Genomic DNA, 19,631 nt, shown 5'->3' with positions numbered 1-19,631 from the left:
GAACCGGGCGGTCACACATTGCTGCTCTGATCCGGTTCTTCGGTTTATGCATAAACAACTACTGCACGCTATGTGATTCTGTGAATCTCGTGCTAATCTCAGGCTTCTTTGTTGTCTTTAACAGGTTCTTCCTCTTTTACAAACAACATCTTCAGTTCTGCACAGTGCAGGGCCGTGCACAGATGTGGGTAGGTGCTCAATGTTATTAACAAAGGGCACATAGAACCAGGCTGAATACCAACAAAGCACATTCATCAGGAATATAATATGGAATCGCATCATACTATATCACTGTCATCAGGTGGGGGAATGTAGCCTGTGTTTTAATGATAGGGTTCAATGTTGGTGTTGAGGGGTTGCTGCTGCTCCTGATAGTGCTGGAGGGCAGGGCTGTGTTGATCTGAGACTGTAGACATGGTGGCTGATTAAACAAGTATTATGGGATAATAATAAAATGCAAAGATCGGTAACAGTGCTTGGAACCTTAATGCAACAGATTTTAAAAACGGTGGGAAATAAACTAGGCTCTGTCTGTTACTCACTCTTTGCCTCTCTCCCTACTTCCATCTCCACATCTGATTTGTCACTCTCAACTTGCTGTCCATTTGAGAACAAGGCACGATTTGCTGTTGCATTAATGTATTATTTAATTATCCACACTTAACAACTCTGGCACCTAATCCATAATAGAGTAATGATAGAAAAACGTTAAAGAACCAAACCATTACAATTGTGTTTATTACTCTTTAAATACTTGAGTAATAATTATATATCCATAAAACATGCCCACACACATGCACAATGACATTTACATCTTCTCCATAATGTATATACTATGACACAAGTTTGCACCATTGTGCTGATCCATTATTATTTATTCCTGTCATGGTCCTGAGTCTGACGACTCAGTGTTTTGTGTTTCCTTATATTACTCCATGTTCTTGTTTATTCTGGTCATGTCTTTTGTTAGGGTTTGCCATTTGTTAGGTTTCTGTTCTGTGCCTGCCTGCTCACACTTCTCTGTGTTCCCTCTGTCCATGGTGTCCCTGTGTCTGCTCGTGAATCTGTCTGTTAAGTTCATTGTTTTATTCTGAAAGTCTCTGCCTCATGTGAGTGTGTTCAGGTTACATTTCCCCTGCCTTGTCAGCTCTGATTTCTCCCCGGTGTGTTCCCCTCCTGTCTCCCATCCCTTGATTACTGCTGTGAGTATTTAAGCCCTGTGTGTTCTCCTGCCTCTCCTTGTTCGTCTGCGTTATCTCCTTCTGTCATCCTGTGTGGTTCCCCTGCATCTGTCTACGTCTCCCTGCATCTCCGTTTGTGTCTCTAGGTTTCAGATTTGTTTTATTCTTAGTTTTCCCAGTTAGGTTTTGTCTGTTCTCGCCATCCTTTGCCTTTTGTTGTACGTCATCCTCCTCAATAAAAGCCCACTCACATCACTAGTGCCTGCATCTTGGGTCCTTTAATAAATTACACACGGCTCGCCCCGCTAGCTGTGACAGTTCCTAGTGCTAAAATAACAAAGTAATAAGAACAACAACAACAAAAAGTAATACATATAAAATAATGTATTTATGATGATTCAATTTGTTTGGCTATCCATTCTGCGCAAGGCAGAAAGCTTATTAAATGTTTAAATCGTAGAGATACAATAATGTTGCTGCTGTAAAATCAGCCTTTTGACTCTTTTGAAATATGAATCTAATATAATCTGTTTCTTAATGTATTTTCTTTAAAATACAGTGTGTGTTTTTAATATCATAATTAGAATAATCCATGATTATTATAATGCCATGAACCATTGAGCAAAGCATATTACTTGATACAGATACAGTGGCTATTATTCACAGAACAAAGTTTTTAGCCAGGCTGTAAACATATTTATTTCTGCTGTTAATTTATTGTAATGGACATGAACATTTTAAATACTCTTTAAATAAAACAAAATTAAATGTTCACACTTCAGATGTTTTGGTAATCGAATTGTTTTACTTGATTGGTCGATGGTAATTTTTTATGGGTGAGATTTTTTATGGGTAAGAGAATCTTGCTGATTCTCCTGGAGTGTCTCGTTTTGATCTGGTTTGTTAACACTGGCCTCTTTTTCTGAACTTGACTGCTGTACTGTCTCATACCGGGCTTGAGAATTGTCTTGTTTGGCAACGTTGGACTAATTTTCTTGTTTCTTTCTTGTGTCTTGCAGAGCCTGCAAAGACTCCTGAAGTAAGATATTTTCTTTTTCTGTTTTCTGGAGTTGGTTTTTGATGTTTGTGTTCTCCTGGTTTTGCTTCGATGTGAAGCTTTGGTTTTTTCCAACTCATATTTTCGGTTTTGGACCTTCAAATCCTTTTTCTTGGAAAGAGCCTCACTGGCGCAGAGTTTTGCTTTGAGCTCTGCAAACTCACAGTGGGCTCTTTGTTCTTATTTTTGTGTTTTCCAACTTCTTCTTCTAGATTTGAGTTTTGAGGAGCTGCTCGTGGTGTTGTTCGATCTCCTCCTGCTGTTTTTTACATTGGACCTCCAAATCAGCTTCTCTAGTTCCTTAGAAATATGGTATCATATTCCTCTTCTGTGGAACCAGGCTTCCAGTTTGGATTCGGGAGACTGACACCATCTCTACTTTTAAGATTAGGCTTAAAACTTTCCTTTTTGCTAAAGCATATAGTTAGGGCTGGACCAGGTGACCCTGAATCCTCCCTTAGTTATGCTGCAATAGACGTAGGCTGCCGGGGGATTCCCATGATGCATTGAGTTTTTCCTTTCCAGTCACCTTTCTCACTCACTATGTGTTAATAGACCTCTCTGCATTGAATCATATCTGTTATTAACCTCTGTCTCTCTTCCACAGCATGTCTTTATCCTGTCTTCCTTCTCTCACCCCAACTGGTCGCAGCAGATGGCCCCGCCCCTCCCTGAGCCTGGTTCTGCCGGAGGTTTCTTCCTGTTAAAAGGGAGTTTTTCCTTCCCACGTCGCCAAAGTGCTTGCTCATAGGGGGTCATATGATTGTTGGGGTTTTCTCTGTATCTATGAAGCGCCTTGAGGCGACTTTTATTGTGATTTAGCGCTATATAAATGAAATTGAATTGAATTGAATCTAGTGGTTTTCAAGTCTGAAGAGTGTGTGTGGAGCTTCTGTGGTTTGTGTCGAAACCTTCACACTAAGCTCTGCAGCTGTGACAGCTGTGTTGCTGTCTTCAACCGTAGTGTGACTGACTTCAGGGGTGAAGTTCTCCTCTGTATTGCAAAGATCGGTGACAGCACTTGGAACCATAAGAGGAAAGGGATAGGTGCTCAAGCCCCCTCCGCCCCCGCCTCTGCACATGCCTGGCACAGTGCATCCATGGATATGGATGGGCTAAATTATGATTTATAAATCCACTTCATGTAAGCCAACTTTGAATCTTGTATGTGAGACTTTTCGTTTTATTCAGACACAGCTGAGTCATGGTGAGTCGACATATGTCACGGCTGCGATGGCAGACGTGTGGGGTTGTGGTAAGGACCCAAACGCAGGCACTGACGCAGATGCAGTGAGTGAGCTTTACCTAGTGAGGTAAAGAGGATACAGGAGGAACAGAGAATGGCATACAGAGAAACTAGGAAAACCCTAAACTGAGAAAACTAACAAAACTGACCTGAAACCTACAGATGGACCAGCAACAAGCAGCAGAAAACACAGGGCTTATATACTCACAGGGGCAATCAGGGAATGGGATACAGGAGGGCAACAGCTGTGAGAAATCAGAGCTGACGAGACAGGGGAAACGTAAACTGAACAGACTGACATATAACAAGGACCTTCAAAGTAAAACAGGAAATACAACAGGTATGCACAGACATGAGCTTAACACAAGACATGGCAACAGGGAGGGAACACAAAGACGTGGGACCAGGGCAGGCACAGAGACACAGAACAAAAGGAGCTCGAAATACAAAACAGAAACAAAACCTGAGACTAAGAAATTCCCAACAAGAATGAACCTAAAACATAAGATAATAATCAAAACCAAAACCACTGAGTCCACAGACTCTGGACCATGACAACATATTTGGACTCCTACACAGACTCAAGTCAAGTAGTCAAGTCAAGTATTTATTTATTGTCATTGTCAAAGAACAATGAAATTGCGTTTGGGGCTTCCGTACAACCCGTAAAAAACAAACAAAAAACAAACAAACAAAAAAAAACAAAAAAACAAAACAAATACCCCTTAAAACCCAAGTGTAAATATTTAACCCAGTGTGACTTCAGTGCAATGAGACAATCCTTAGCAACAACATGAGAACAAGACAGGTAATGTTCGTAGGACATTCAGACAAAGACCTGAGAAACATGACAAAATGCAACAATGCAACCCGTTCAATATTATTGTACTGTGAGATATGATGGTTGTCTATTTAAGAAAGGGGGGGGGGGGGGGGGGGGAAAGAGAGAATAAAGATATAATGCACCAATGCAAACCAGTTCAGTGCTATTAAGAAGTTGGATATGGTTATTGTCCGTGAGAGGGGGGCAGAGAGGGGAGGGGGGCAGAATTCAGGAGCCTCACAGCCTGTGGATACAGGCTGTTGGCCAGTCTGGATGTTCTGGCCTGTATAGACCTGTACCTTCTCCCTGAGGGCAGCAGGTGGAAAAGGTGGCGCGCAGGGTGATGTTGGTCCCGCAGGATACTGTGCACCCTCCTCAGACAGCGAGTGGGGAAGATATTACTGATCTCTGGCAGAATTGTTCCAATAATTCTGCCAGCTTCTTTCACCACCCGCTGGAGTGCTTGCTGGTCGGCCTTGGTGCAGCTGGGGAACCACACTAGAAATCCATGCGTCAGGACGCTGCTGATGGCACAGTTATAGAAGTTCAACATCAGAGGTCTGGGAATGTGTGCGCTCCGTAGTCTCCTCAGGTAGTAGAGGCGCTGTTGGGCCTTCCGTGCAACTAAGGTGATATGGTTGCCCCAGGACAGGTCCTCGGTCACAGTTACCCCCAAGAATTTAAAACTGCTCACCCTCTCCACCGCCTCACTGCCAATGAAGAGAGGCAGATGGTTGTTATGACCCTTCCTCCGGAAATCTACAATGATCTCCTTGGTCTTTTTGGTGTTTAAGACCAAGTTATTGTCGTGGCACCATGACTCTAGTTGTTGCACCTCTGTCCTGTAGTTTGTCTCATCGTTGTTGGATATAAGTCCGAGCACTGTGGTGTCATCGGAAAACTTAACAATGAGATTGGACGCGCAGGAGGAAATACAGTCATGGGTGAAGAGAGTGTATAGCAGAGGGCTCAGAACACACCCCTGAGGGGCACCGGTGTTGACCACAAGGGTGGAAGAGGTGTTCTTACCCACTCTGACACTCTGTCTGCGGTTAGTGAGGAAGTCCACAATCCAGTTGCACAGAGAGGAGTTGAGTCCCAGTTGGTGGAGTTTGGGACGGAGTTTATATGGCCGGATGGTATTAAAAGCCGAGCTGTAGTCTACAAAGAGGAGCCGTGCATAGGTGTTCCTGTGTTCCAAGTGCTTCAATAATGTGTGCAGCACTATGGCGATCGCATCCTCAGTTGACCGGTTCTCCCTGTATGCAAACTGGTGAGAGTCCAGAGATGGTGGAAAAGCAGCTCTGATGTGTTTAAGACACCTGCAAAAGCCTCCTGCAAATAACAGAGGAGGTGCGATGTTATAACAGACATTCGTGGACTGTTTCGCAGCGTTACGCCAAGTCTTCGAGACGCCTTCAATCAGACTTAATATTGTTTATTTTGATTGTATCTGGGAGCAAAGACCATCACTGTACTGATTCTTCTTGTCAAGCTAGACAAACCAAATTACTCCAAAGTTTGATGTTCCGCTTAAGAAGTGCCTTTTTGTGTTATTTCTCGTCAGTCAGCCATAATTTGTTTATTTTACATCTTTCATTTGGTAAAGATTGTATTTTTTACTGCCTTGTAATATAACATTAGCCTTATAATCCTGACAACAATATGCAAGTTGAAGGCACAAAAAAAGCTTAACGGTATGTTAGTTCCTTTTTACCTCTAGTACATCAGAACAGCTGACACGAGAGTTCCCAGAGTTTTGTGCCTTGACCAAGTGGTGGTTAAAAACAGAATATTACGTGCCTTGACAACACTTCCTGTCACACCGTGCGTGACAGTTAGGAGGTGACAGACGCATGAAGGAGACTCCAGGTGGACTACTGTTTCAAAGGCACACTTGCTGTTTGGTTAGCCTGCTCTAAATGTATTATTAACAGATGAAGGATGAAGTGCATTTAAAGCTTCTTTTTCTTATCCGTTTTAATACAGATTATTCCTCCTAACAGCTTTAGAGACTTGCATGACATTGGCACAAAGGGAGCAATACATCTTAACACTACTTAAATTTGGCTCAAGATTGTATAAAACACTATTCTTGTGTGTACTGAAATCAAAAGAAACATACTTTTTTTTTTTAAGAAAAAGCTATTCTTGGGATTGTCTGTTGACTGAAAGACAACACTTCCTGTTTAATAAATATGATGATTTATGTAACAAGACCAAAGACTTTCATTACAATTCAGAAGCCTTTCCAGATTAAGCAACATCCAAACAAGTGCTTTCTACATGTTTGTGTTTTATTTCTTCATTCTTTAATGATAAGTGAGGCTATTTCCTAATGTACTGAAGTATGAAGTAGACTGCTTCTCCTCTCCATCTTTCCAAATGACAGACACGGCCATCGTACATTTCTACTATAAAAATCCATTTAATTCCTTATATCAAAAAGAAATCGAATTATAACAAAACAATCAGAACCACAAACGTGGGTTTTTGCCAGTTAAAGAAATTCTCCAAATGAAATATGATTGTTCCAACTTACATGGCGATTTAACAGAGCAGGATGTTAAAAGCAAATAAGCAAGAAAAAAAAACAGAATTTAAAGAAAAAATGTGATGAATACTGTTAACATTTGAGGACTAAAGCCAGAGTTTCCTCTTGGTTAAGTGTGTCTGTGTGTGTGTGAGCACCATGCAGTGATATGGTAGGTATGGCTGACAAGCTGAGGTGATTAAAAGCAATACGGTGAGCAGTGAGACATAGAGCCACACTTCCCAGACTAAAAATCCGGATGGTTAGCAGCAAAGCAAAGGAATGGAGAAAGGAATGCTTATCAGGAAGCCGATCAGTCTCCTTCCTGAGAATGCACTTAACAATGAGCATTAACCTAAATTACATGTCCATGTAATTACATACAGTGAAGGAAAGAAAAAAAAAATCCAACCTCCCACAGAAGTACGTACCATCAGACGGTCTCCCTGGCCTTTCCTGAAAGTATGTTTACAATCAAAAGACGAGGAACAAAAGTTGAAAGCAACCGTTCTCGGCTAATTACTGGTCGCAGGTTCTTTTTTTTTTTAGAGGATGACCGGAAATTCACAGAAGCTTGTCTCTACTCCAGAAGAGTTTCAGAACAAAGCCCCAGCTCCTGTCCAGGGTGTCCTGCAGTAGGCTAATCCAAGGCCACGGATATCATCCCAGGCTTTTTCATCCTGGAATGTGGACTTAATTACAATCATCTTCATCCAGCGCACACTAACACACTGCCATGATTCATTCATCGGTGACACAAAGTATGTCAATTATACAATGACTTAAAAAAACAAAAGAAATACATTAAAAAGTACAGACTGCTATTTGTTACTGATGTTTGTATTCCTGGGTATATTTTCAAGACACTTTGTTAATAGGTTCATATATATGGAAATATATATATTTATAATATATATATATATGTAACTTTAGTCTGTGCAAGGAGGTAAAAGACAATCACTTGAATGTAGCTCTTTGCAACAACAGATCAGATGCCGAGTCTCTTGTGCATACACGTGCAGTTAAACATCACCTCGCCTTTCCCTCTAAGACCTCCAGTAGCAAACATACATATACACAAAATGTGAACCAGCATCCAGGAAGCATTCGTGGTGAGCACTGACGCATCTCCTCTCTTTCATGAACAACGAAGACTTGGCAACATTTTCTAGGATGGAACAAAAATGTTTTTTTTCTCTTTTCCCCTACACAATTTATACAAAAATAAAAAAAATTAAAATTGTTCCACTGCCATTTGTATCTTTTACATTTGCACAGAGGTAGTGGCTGAATGCGTGAGAAAGGTGTGTGTGTGTGTGTGTGTGTGTGTGTGTGTGTGTGTGTGTGTGTGTGTGTGTGTGAGAGAGAGAGAGAGAAGTTGTGAGGAAGTGAGCAAAATGAAAAAGAACTGGATAAAATGTCTATAAAATGGTTTCTTTTCCGTCACCAGAGGATTTGTTTTCCTTTTTGTCAAAGAACAAAATATAATACTGCAATCACTTAAAAAAAGTAGTTCTTCATTTTATACATTTTATACAGTGTTCTCGTTTTTATGTTTTTTTGTTGCTTTTCTTTTCAGTTGGTAAAGGCATAAAATGAGAGAGCTCGCTGGCTCTAGGTTGGGCGAGGCAGGGCAATGTTGGCAGAGTTCAGTCCATGCCGAGGTCTATGCCAGGGGGTCGCTCATGTCCTCGTCAACCTGGGAGAGGAGCTCCTTCTTTTCATCAGTGCTCGCCAGAGAATTGCGGCTGTTGTGGGCACCCATGTACAGGGTGGCATACACTGGGTTCGTGAAGTTGGTGGGCTGCGGAGTGAAGAAAATTTCTCAGTGACTCAGGCAAAAGAAATGAAAAGATTTGGTATATTGTGAAAGAAGCAGTATTTTTCTTATTCAAATAGGCTCAGCTCGCATAAATAACAAGATGTTTCCCAGCTCAGCTGAAACCCTGGCAGACATTTGTGGTTTGTTATGTTTTCTGTGTTTGGTTATTTGTTTCTGAAAGTCTGGGCACTAATCATCTGCCCCCAACAAACCAGTAGGTGTATTTCCAGTGAAGAACTTGCAACTTCTTTTTAAGCACTCAGGACTTTATGGACAATTCCTCATTTGATGTTTTATGATTGTGGTGAAAAGTGTTTGAATATAGTGACCATGAGGGCTCCAGCATAAAAGCTTTATTCAGCTGCTCCCCTTATTCACAGTGGATTTCCGTTCCTGACACCCCCAAGGGATTTTTGTCTCCAGCTGGGATTAAACTGGAGATTTTTTCACTTCTTAGGTGAATGTAAAAGAAATGGTATTTATATAGTGCCTTGTGCTTTTATCTGCTGAATGCATTCACACACACAGAGGTAACTCAGGGTTCAGTATCTTGCCCAAGCATTGATCTGTATACAAACCACTCGAGCCACAACGTGTAAACCATGAGACTATGGAGCCACTCATCAGAACTAAAGTATATGATTCACATAATTCTAACAATATTCATTCCAAAATTCATTACAGATGCCAGAAGTAAATACCATAACGACACCCACTGGTTTCCTAAGTCTTGCTTTAAAGCTTTTGCATTTGGACTGTGGTGATCTCGATGGCAAAAAACTGGATATAAATGTAGAAAAGTGATTACAGATCAGTCAAGACAGAAAACTGTTTTTCACTAGACGTCCAAAGGACAGGAATATATTGAGAAACCCAGCTACTTTCATCCAGTGTTCTTTAGATCACAAAGAAGGGTCTATTTACTGTCTATAATGACTCCACAACCAAAACCAATTCATTAAAAAAAAAAAAAAACTCACAAAAGGACTCATAAATGTGGAAATATCTGCATGGTTAGCCACTACCAGGCATTTTCAGATATTTTGTAATGAAACTGCTTTTTTAAGCTTTGTTACCTTGTCTGGGTCTAAAGCAAAGTCGGAGTCCAGAAGTTCCCCAGCATCATCATCAGGATCTCCTTCATAGATCTTATAGGCAGGGTTTCCAATCTCAACATTCATGGCCCCGTTGGTCATTCGGTGGTGCTGGAAGCCCTTGGCACTGCAGAGAAACAGATCAACAATTATCTTAGAAGCAGATTCAGACCCTTGTTTAAAAGAATTGATGTGCTAACCTCAGAAGAAAGCTAGAGTGACTAAAAGGTGTCTTATCATAAACCCATATCATAAATTCACTCAGCACTGGCTATGTACAATTGACAAGAACAAGACAACATATATCAAAGGTTTTCAAATGAGCTTTTGTGTCAAAAGGCCATTTGATCAAACCTATCGAATATACTGCAGCATGTCCATTGCGGAGAATGCTGGATTAGATTGCAAATATTCGGCTGTTTGCAAGCATATAAACATTTTTCAGAGATGCACAGTTATACATTTTACTCTGCAAGCACATTGCCTGAGCCTAATATTTACAAATGTAAACAGGGAAAGGCATGGAGGACAATGGGAGGACGTCAAAAGTTCAACTACTCGTGCATCACCAGAGCTATTCCAGAGTGAGTAGGCCCCCTGTGTTGTTGGGTGGGAAACCCCATGGAAGCCAAACAGAAGATGGCAAGCGAGGACAATGGAAAGATTTCGGCACTGAACGACAGAATGGACAAAAGGATAGACAAAAGCATAGCAAAGGCAGTCTGACTGTATTTTAGGGAAAGGAGAAGAGAGGAATTGGGGGTCAACAGGTGAATTATGTAACCCTATCAAGTTACCGCGAGCACTGAGAACGAGATTTGCCCGGGCATAGAGACCTGGGAGACAGGGAAATAGATGGTTATCAAAAGGTAAGAGAGAAAGAAAGACCAGAACGGTGAGGACCAGATGACAAATGGAGTTTGAATTTTTTAAAGATGAAAAAGCGTCCCGAACTAGTACTCACCCACGCATTCTCTGCTTGTACCACAAGATGGCACCAACCACCAGCAATGCCAGCAACAGCAGCAGCAGCACTGGGACGATGATTGACGCAGTACCTATGAGTGAACAAATAATGATAAGCAAATAGGACCAAAGTGCATGTTCTATGAACAAACTTTGATTTGGTCAGGGAGTGGCTGACTTACTACCACTAGAAGTATGAGACTCTATAGGAGCTGTGATATCACATCTGTATCCCCTCCATCCAACAGCACACCTGGTTATAGAGGTACACAGTGGATATGTGGGTAAGTGTGCTAAGCGGACATTAAAACAATAAAATATTATATATATGCCTGTTAATGTCTACTGGGATCTTACGTGCACTGTGGCAGCAGTGTGCGATTGTCTACTGAACACTGTCCATGTGCGCAGTAGTTTGAACAGGTATAGCAGCTGGGTTGGATCTGACCATTTGGACAGCTTCAAACATACAGGAAAAAAATATTAAAGAAGATCCTAATGCAGCAGAATAACAATAATAATAATGATTCCCACGATTTCAGAATGATATATTCCATGCTGTGCACTGTTAGGAAGCACAAAATCCACAGATTGCTGGGTGACCTTGGGTGAAGAATATTCTGGCAGTTCAAAATAAAAGCCAGCAAATATTTACAAATCCAAGTCTAATCGATGTAGCACAGTAACCACGTCCCACACGATACTCACCTGCAGGAAACCTCCCCTGAGGCTGACGTCAAACATTTGCCCGTTCCGCAGAACTGACATTTGTCCAGCTCACACTGGTGCCCGACGTACTTGGTGGGGCACAGACAAAGTTTGGTGCCGTTGGAGGTCTGTAAGCAGGTTCCACCATTCTCGCAGAAGCCTTAACACTTACATCACCATGGCAACGGACAGTTAACCCATAACAACGCATGTAAACGCATGGCAATGGACAGTTAACCCATAACAACGCATGTAAACGCATGGCAACGGACAGATAACCCATGGCAACGGACAGTTAACCCATAACAACGCATGTTAACCCATGGCAACGGACAGTTAACCCATGGCAACGGTCAGGTAACCCATGGCAACGGACCGGTTACCATGGCAACGGACCGGTTACCATGGCAACGGACCGGTAACCCATGGCAACGGACCGGTTACCATGGCAACGGACCGGTAACCCATGGCAACGGACAGTTAACCCATAACAACGCATGTAAACGCATGGCAACGGACAGTTAACCCATAACAACGCATGTAAACGCATGGCAACGGACAGATAACCCATGGCAACGGACAGTTAACCCATAACAACGCATGTTAACGCATGGCAACGGACAGATAACCCATGGCAACGGACAGTTAACCCATAACAACGCATGTAAATGCATGGCAACGGACAGTTAACGCATGGCAACGGACAGTTAACCCATGGCAACGGTCATATAACCCATGGCAACGGACAGTTAACCCATAACAACGCATGTAAACGCATGGCAACAGACAGTTAACCCATAACAACACATGTAAACGCATGGCAACGGACAGTTAACGCATGGCAACGGACAGTTAACCCATGGCAACGGTCAGGTAACCCATGGCAACTGACCGGTTACCATGGCAACGGACCGGTTACCATGGCAACGGACCGGTAACCCATGGCAACGGACCGGTTACCATGGCAACGGACCGGTAACCCATGGCAACGGACAGTTAACCCATAACAACGCATGTAAACGCATGGCAACGGACAGTTAACCCATAACAACGCATGTAAACGCATGGCAACGGACAGATAACCCATGGCAACGGACAGTTAACCCATAACAACGCATGTTAACGCATGGCAACGGACAGATAACCCATGGCAACGGACAGTTAACCCATAACAACGCATGTAAACGCATGGCAACGGACAGTTAACGCATGGCAACGGACAGTTAACCCATGGCAACGGTCATATAACCCATGGCAACGGACAGTTAACCCATAACAACGCATGTAAACGCATGGCAACAGACAGTTAACCCATGACAACACATGTAAACGCATGGCAACGGACAGTTAACCCATGGCAACGGTCAGGTAACCCATGGCAACGGACCGGTTACCATGGCAACGGACCGGTTACCATGGCAACGGACCGGTAACCCATGGCAACGGACCGGTTACCATGGCAACGGACCGGTAACCCATGGCAACGGACAGTTAACCCATAACAACGCATGTTAACGCATGGCAACGGACAGTTAACCCATAACAACGCATGTAAACGCATGTCAACGGACAGTTAACCCATAACAACGCATGTAAACGCATGGCAACGGACAGTTAACCCATAACAACGCATGTAAACGCATGGCAACGGACAGTTAACCCATAACAACACATGTAAACGCATGGCAACGGACAGTTAACGCATGGCAACGGACAGTTAACCCATGGCAACGGTCATATAACCCATGGCAACGGACAGTTAACCCATAACAACGCATGTAAACACATGGCAACGGACAGTTAACCCATAACAACGCATGTAAACGCATGGCAACGGACAGTTAACCCATAACAACGCATGTAAACGCATGGCAACGGACAGATAACCCATGGCAACGGACAGTTAACCCATAACAACGCATGTAAACGCATGGCAACGGACAGATAACCCATGGCAACGGACAGTTAACCCATAACAACGCATGTAAACGCATGGCAACGGACAGTTAACGCATGGCAACGGACAGTTAACCCATGGCAACGGTCATATAACCCATGGCAACGGACCGGTTACCATGGCAACGGACCGGTTACCATGGCAACGGACCGGTTACCATGGCAACGGACCGGTAACCCATGGCAACAGTCCGGTTACCATGGCAACGGACCGGTAACCCATGGCAACGGACAGTTAACCCATGGCAACGGTCATATAACCCATGGCAACGGACAGTTAACCCATGGCAACGGTCATATAACCCATGGCAACGGACAGTTAACCCATAACAACGCATGTAAACGCATGGCAACGGACAGTTAACCCATAACAACACATGTAAACGCATGGCAACGGACAGTTAACACATGGCAACGGACAGTTAACCCATGGCAACGGTCATATAACCCATGGCAACGGACAGTTAACCCATAACAACGCATGTAAACACATGGCAACGGACAGTTAACCCATAACAACGCATGTAAACGCATGGCAACGGACAGTTAACCCATAACAACGCATGTAAACGCATGGCAACGGACAGATAACCCATGGCAACGGACAGTTAACCCATAACAACGCATGTAAACGCATGGCAACGGACAGATAACCCATGGCAACGGACAGTTAACCCATAACAACGCATGTAAACGCATGGCAACGGACAGTTAACGCATGGCAACGGACAGTTAACCCATGGCAACGGTCATATAACCCATGGCAACGGACCGGTTACCATGGCAACGGACCGGTTACCATGGCAACGGACCGGTAACCCATGGCAACAGTCCGGTTACCATGGCAACGGACCGGTAACCCATGGCAACGGACAGTTAACCCATGGCAACGGTCATATAACCCATGGCAACGGACAGTTAACCCATGGCAACGGTCATATAACCCATGGCAACGGACAGTTAACCCATAACAACGCATGTAAACGCATGGCAACGGACAGATAACCCATGGCAACGGACAGTTAACCCATAACAACGCATGTAAACGCATGTCAACGGACAGTTAACCCATAACAACGCATGTAAACGCATGGCAACGGACAGTTAACCCATAACAACACATGTAAACGCATGGCAACGGACAGTTAACGCATGGCAACGGACAGTTAACCCATGGCAACGGTCAGGTAACCCATGGCAACGGACCGGTTACCATGGCAACGGACCGGTTACCATGGCAACGGACAGTTAACCCATGGCAACGGACCGGTTACCATGGCAACGGACCGGTAACCCATGGCAACGGACAGTTAACCCATAACAACGCATGTAAACGCATGGCAACGGACAGATAACCCATGGCAACGGACAGTTAACCCATAACAACGCATGTAAACGCATGGCAACGGACAGTTAACCCATAACAACGCATGTAAACGCATGGCAACGGACAGATAACCCATGGCAACGGACAGTTAACCCATGGCAACGGTCATATAACCCATGGCAACGGACAGTTAACCCATAACAACGCATGTTAACGCATGGCAACGGACAGTTAACCCATAACAACACATGTAAACGCATGGCAACGAACAGTTAACGCATGGCAACGGACAGTTAACCCATGGCAATGGTCAGGTAACCCATGGCAACGGACAGTTAACCCATAACAACACATGTAAACACATGGCAACGGACAGTTAACCCATAACAACGCATGTAAACGCATGGCAACGGACAGTTAACCCATAACAACGCATGTAAACGCATGGCAACGGACAGATAACCCATGGCAACGGACAGTTAACCCATAACAACGCATGTAAACGCATGGCAACGGACAGATAACCCATGGCAACGGACAGTTAACCCATAACAACGCATGTAAACGCATGGCAACGGACAGTTAACGCATGGCAACGGACAGTTAACCCATGGCAACGGTCATATAACCCATGGCAACGGACCGGTTACCATGGCAACGGACCGGTTACCATGGCAACGGACCGGTAACCCATGGCAACAGTCCGGTTACCATGGCAACGGACCGGTAACCCATGGCAACGGACAGTTAACCCATGGCAACGGTCGTATAACCCATGGCAACGGACAGTTAACCCATGGCAACGGTCATATAACCCATGGCAACGGACAGTTAACCCATAACAACGCATGTTAACGCATGGCAACGGACAGATAACCCATGGCAACGGACAGTTAACCCATAACAACGCATGTAAACGCATGTCAACGGACAGTTAACCCATAACAACGCATGTAAACGCATGGCAACGGACAGTTAACCCATAACAACGCATGTAAACGCATGGCAACGGACAGTTAACCCATAACAACACATGTAAACGCATGGCAACGGACAGTTAACGCATGGCAACGGACAGTTAACCCATGGCAACGGTCAGGTAACCCATGGCAACGGACCGGTTACCATGGCAACGGACCGGTTACCATGGCAACGGACAGTTAACCCATGGCAACGGACCGGTTACCATGGCAACGGACCGGTAACCCATGGCAACGGACAGTTAACCCATAACAACGCATGTAAACGCATGGCAACGGACAGATAACCCATGGCAACGGACAGTTAACCCATAACAACGCATGTAAACGCATGGCAACGGAGAGTTAACCCATAACAACGCATGTAAACGCATGGCAACGGACAGATAACCCATGGCAACGGACAGTTAACCCATGGCAACGGTCATATAACCCATGGCAACGGACAGTTAACCCATGGCAACGGTCATATAACCCATGGCAACGGACAGTTAACCCATAACAACGCATGTTAACGCATGGCAACGGACAGTTAACCCATAACAACACATGTAAACGCATGGCAACGAACAGTTAACGCATGGCAACGGACAGTTAACCCATGGCAACGGTCAGGTAACCCATGGCAACGGACCGGTTACCATGGCAACAGACCGGTAACCCATGGCAACGGACAGTTAACCCATAACAACGCATGTAAACGCATGGCAACGGACAGATAACCCATGGCAACGGACAGTTAACCCATAACAACGCATGTTAACGCATGGCAACGGACAGATAACCCATGGCAACGGACAGTTAACCCATAACAACGCATGTAAACGCATGGCAACGGACAGTTAACCAATAACAACGCATGTAAACGCATGGCAACGGACAGTTAACCCATAACAACGCATGTAAACGCATGGCAACGGACAGTTAACCCATGGCAACGGACCGGTAACCCATGGCAACGGACCGGTAACCCATGGCAATGGACAGTTAACCCATAACAACGCATGTAAATGCATGGCAACGGACCGGTTACCATAGCAACGGACCGGTAACCCATGGCAACGGATCGGTTACCATGGCAACAGACCGGTAACCCATGGCAACGGACCGGTAACCCATGCCAACGGACCGGTTACCATGGCAACGGACAGTTTACCCATGGCAACGCATATAAACGCATGGCAACGGACCGTTAACCCATAACAACGCATGTAAACACATGGCAACGGACAGATAACCCATAACAACGCATGTAAACGCATGGCAACGGACAGTTAACCCATAACAACGCATGTAAACGCATGGCAACGGACAGTTAACCCATAACAACACATGTAAACGCATGGCAACGGACAGGTAACCCATGGCAACGGACCGGTTACCATGGCAACGGACCGGTAACCCATGGCATCCTCACCCCTTCCTGTTACGTGTTGCATGTTGTCCATTGTTTATTTACCTCTCACCAGTCGGCAGCGTCCGCCATGTTTGTCTGTGCTAAATGTCATCTGCGGTGTGCTCAACAGCTATTTGGTCAACAGGCTCTAGAAGAAAACAGAATCAAACTTACGTGAACACAGTCTGTATCCACACTTTTGTTTCCTCTGTGACAGCCATCCTGTTTGGTAATCTGCAAACTCAAGAGCTTGTTGACCACTGTATCGTAACCAGAGTGGTTACTTTGTAATGTCCTCATTGTTTAGTGTTACTGATTTGCCAAAATCACCGTCTCAAAGCCTTCAATTTCTCCGTTTTGAAGCACAACTTCTAGCAGTTGAAATACAAGGCTATGGGAATGTGGCATTCCTGCCACATTTGCTAATTTTGTAGCTCTTATGGACAATTTCAGCTTTAACCCAAAGTTTTAACTGCACAAGTGTTTCCAGATTTTCTGGATTTGAAAATTATAACAATAAACACTCAGTTGTCAGTTTATTAGGGAGCTCAAACTAATGCAGACTAACAACAGTCCTGCAATAAAGGCAACTTTTCATAGTTTCATCTTCATTGTAAAAAAGAGGAAATATGGTTTGTGGTGCTGTTTTCATGTACTGCATTATACAGTAAGGTGTTCCTATTTGCTTTTCTTTTTTTAGCTTAACCTCATTTACAGAAATGAGGGAACAACTGATATAAATTAGGTGTACCTAATAAAGTGAGAACTGAGTGTACATCCTCTGCTCTTCTTGCTTAAAAACACTCTTAAGAAATTGAGATGTAAACAGAAGCAAATGTCCAGATTGACCTCTTGGTCGTCTAACATGTGTGTCCCCCTGTCTCTCACCCCCCCTCTCCATGCCTACTCACAGATCTCCGAAACCAGCCTTTCCTGCGAGCGGACGCGTTGATCCGGAGCGGTTGGAAGAGACCCTAAACCACTTATTCGTCACTTATAGTCCCCTCCCTATTGTAACCCTTCCCTTTGTCCCAGTGGCGCATCTCAACCCTGAGGCTGCAGATCACAAAGACTGAAAAGCGAGGACAGGACAAAGCCCTTGTTTTAGCCCGGTAATTTATTTATTTATGGATGCCCTTTTACAACCACTTTAAATGAGCAGGCATGATTACAGAAGCACAACGCGCTACTACTCCTTCGTCACCGCGAGCAGAAAGCTTTCCCTGCTCTGTCGGCACTGACCTTTGGGAGGGTGACCAGAGCACAGGTGAGGCCATCTGAGGGCTGGAGGAGGAATTGTGCTTTCACTAACAATTGCCTGCTAGCATGTGGATCTTAATGTGGACATTCCTAAAACCCATTAATATCCGAAGGTTACGCAGTCATAGCAGGATTTAAACTGGGAGGCAGCCAAGATAAATTGCCGACTCTTCTGCTGCTGCTGGGACGCCTGCCTTTAATGACCAGTCTCTCCAGGCATTTGGCGGGAATGGGGGTGAGTGCCACAGGTCTGAAATCGTTCAGACATGTGACATTTGACTGTTTTGGGATGGGAACGATGGTTGCTGCTTTGAAACAGGATGGTACCAGTGAACAGGACAGCGAGGTGTTATATATAGAGGTGAAGACGTCCGCCAGGTCCGCAGCACAGTCTTTTAGCACCCGGCTCAGCACTCCATCCGGCCCGGCCACCTTCCTGGTGTTAATGCTCCGGAACACACGCCTCAGCTCATGAGTGCTCAGGACCGGAGCAGGGTCGGTTGAGGGGAGAGGGGACAGGACAGGGTCGGTGTTCTCCCTATCAAAGCGGGCATAAAAGAGGTTTAGGTCCTCAGCCAGAGTAGGACTATCGGCTGAGGGTGATGGTGTTCTCCTTTTGTAGTCCGTGATAGCCCTGATGCCTTCCCAGACCTGCTTTGGGTTTGTGATGTTCTCAAACCTGGCCTCGATACGCCTCCTGTGCTGCTGCTTGGCAGTCTTGATGCCTCTTCTCAGGTTAGCCCTGGCAGCACTGTATGCCTCCTGTAAGTTGTTGAACTCTGTGTGTCATCCAGGGTGGATTATTAGGGAACACACGGAGTCGTTTCCAAGTTGTTACATTGTCCACACAGAAACAGATGTAGTCCAAGACAGTGGAGGTGTAACTGTCCAATGCGACACGATTGTCAGTGTCCTGCACCTTGAATACCTCCCAGTCTGTGCAGTGGAAACAGTCCTGAAGCATCGGAATAGCATCCTGCGGCCATGTTCTCACGGTTTTGGTTGTAATCCCAGTGCTCTTGATCTTTTGTGTGTATATTGGGTGTAGCAGAAGGGAGAGATGGTCTGACAGTCCCAGGTGGGGATAGGCCTGGGCTCTGTATGCGTTTGCCATGTTGGTGTACACCTGGTCCAAAGTTCTATCTCCTCTGGTAGCACACTTCACATTTCGGTGGAAATTGTGAAGTACAGATTTCAGGTCCGCGTGATTAAAATCCCCAGCCGCAATAAAGACACTGTCCGGGTGTGCTACCAGGCTGTTATTGATGCTGCTGCTCAGTTG

The 19,631-nt window shown here is 44.7% G+C and overlaps 1 protein-coding gene across 1 annotated transcript; it reads right to left on the bottom strand.

Moving 5' to 3' along the window:
- Positions 1-6,715: 6,715 nt before the first annotated feature.
- On the bottom strand, positions 6,716-17,216 carry LOC112434020 (low-density lipoprotein receptor-related protein 1-like). Its single transcript, XM_076878232.1, has 8 exons — positions 17,153-17,216; positions 11,431-11,590; positions 11,080-11,181; positions 10,905-10,975; positions 10,721-10,814; positions 10,554-10,592; positions 9,739-9,883; positions 6,716-8,644 (listed from the first exon to the last, which is right to left on the bottom strand). The coding sequence occupies exons 1-8, from the start codon at positions 17,199-17,201 to the stop codon at positions 8,507-8,509; spliced, it is 798 nt and encodes a 265-aa protein (XP_076734347.1). The 5' UTR covers positions 17,202-17,216; the 3' UTR covers positions 6,716-8,506.
- Positions 17,217-19,631: the final 2,415 nt, after the last annotated feature.

The sequence above is a fragment of the Maylandia zebra genome, linkage group LG20 (assembly GCF_041146795.1).
Source record: "Maylandia zebra isolate NMK-2024a linkage group LG20, Mzebra_GT3a, whole genome shotgun sequence".
NCBI lineage: Eukaryota > Metazoa > Chordata > Actinopteri > Cichliformes > Cichlidae > Maylandia > Maylandia zebra.
The sequence above is the reverse complement of the archived record's forward strand: the minus strand, read 5'-3'. Positions and strand labels throughout refer to the sequence as shown.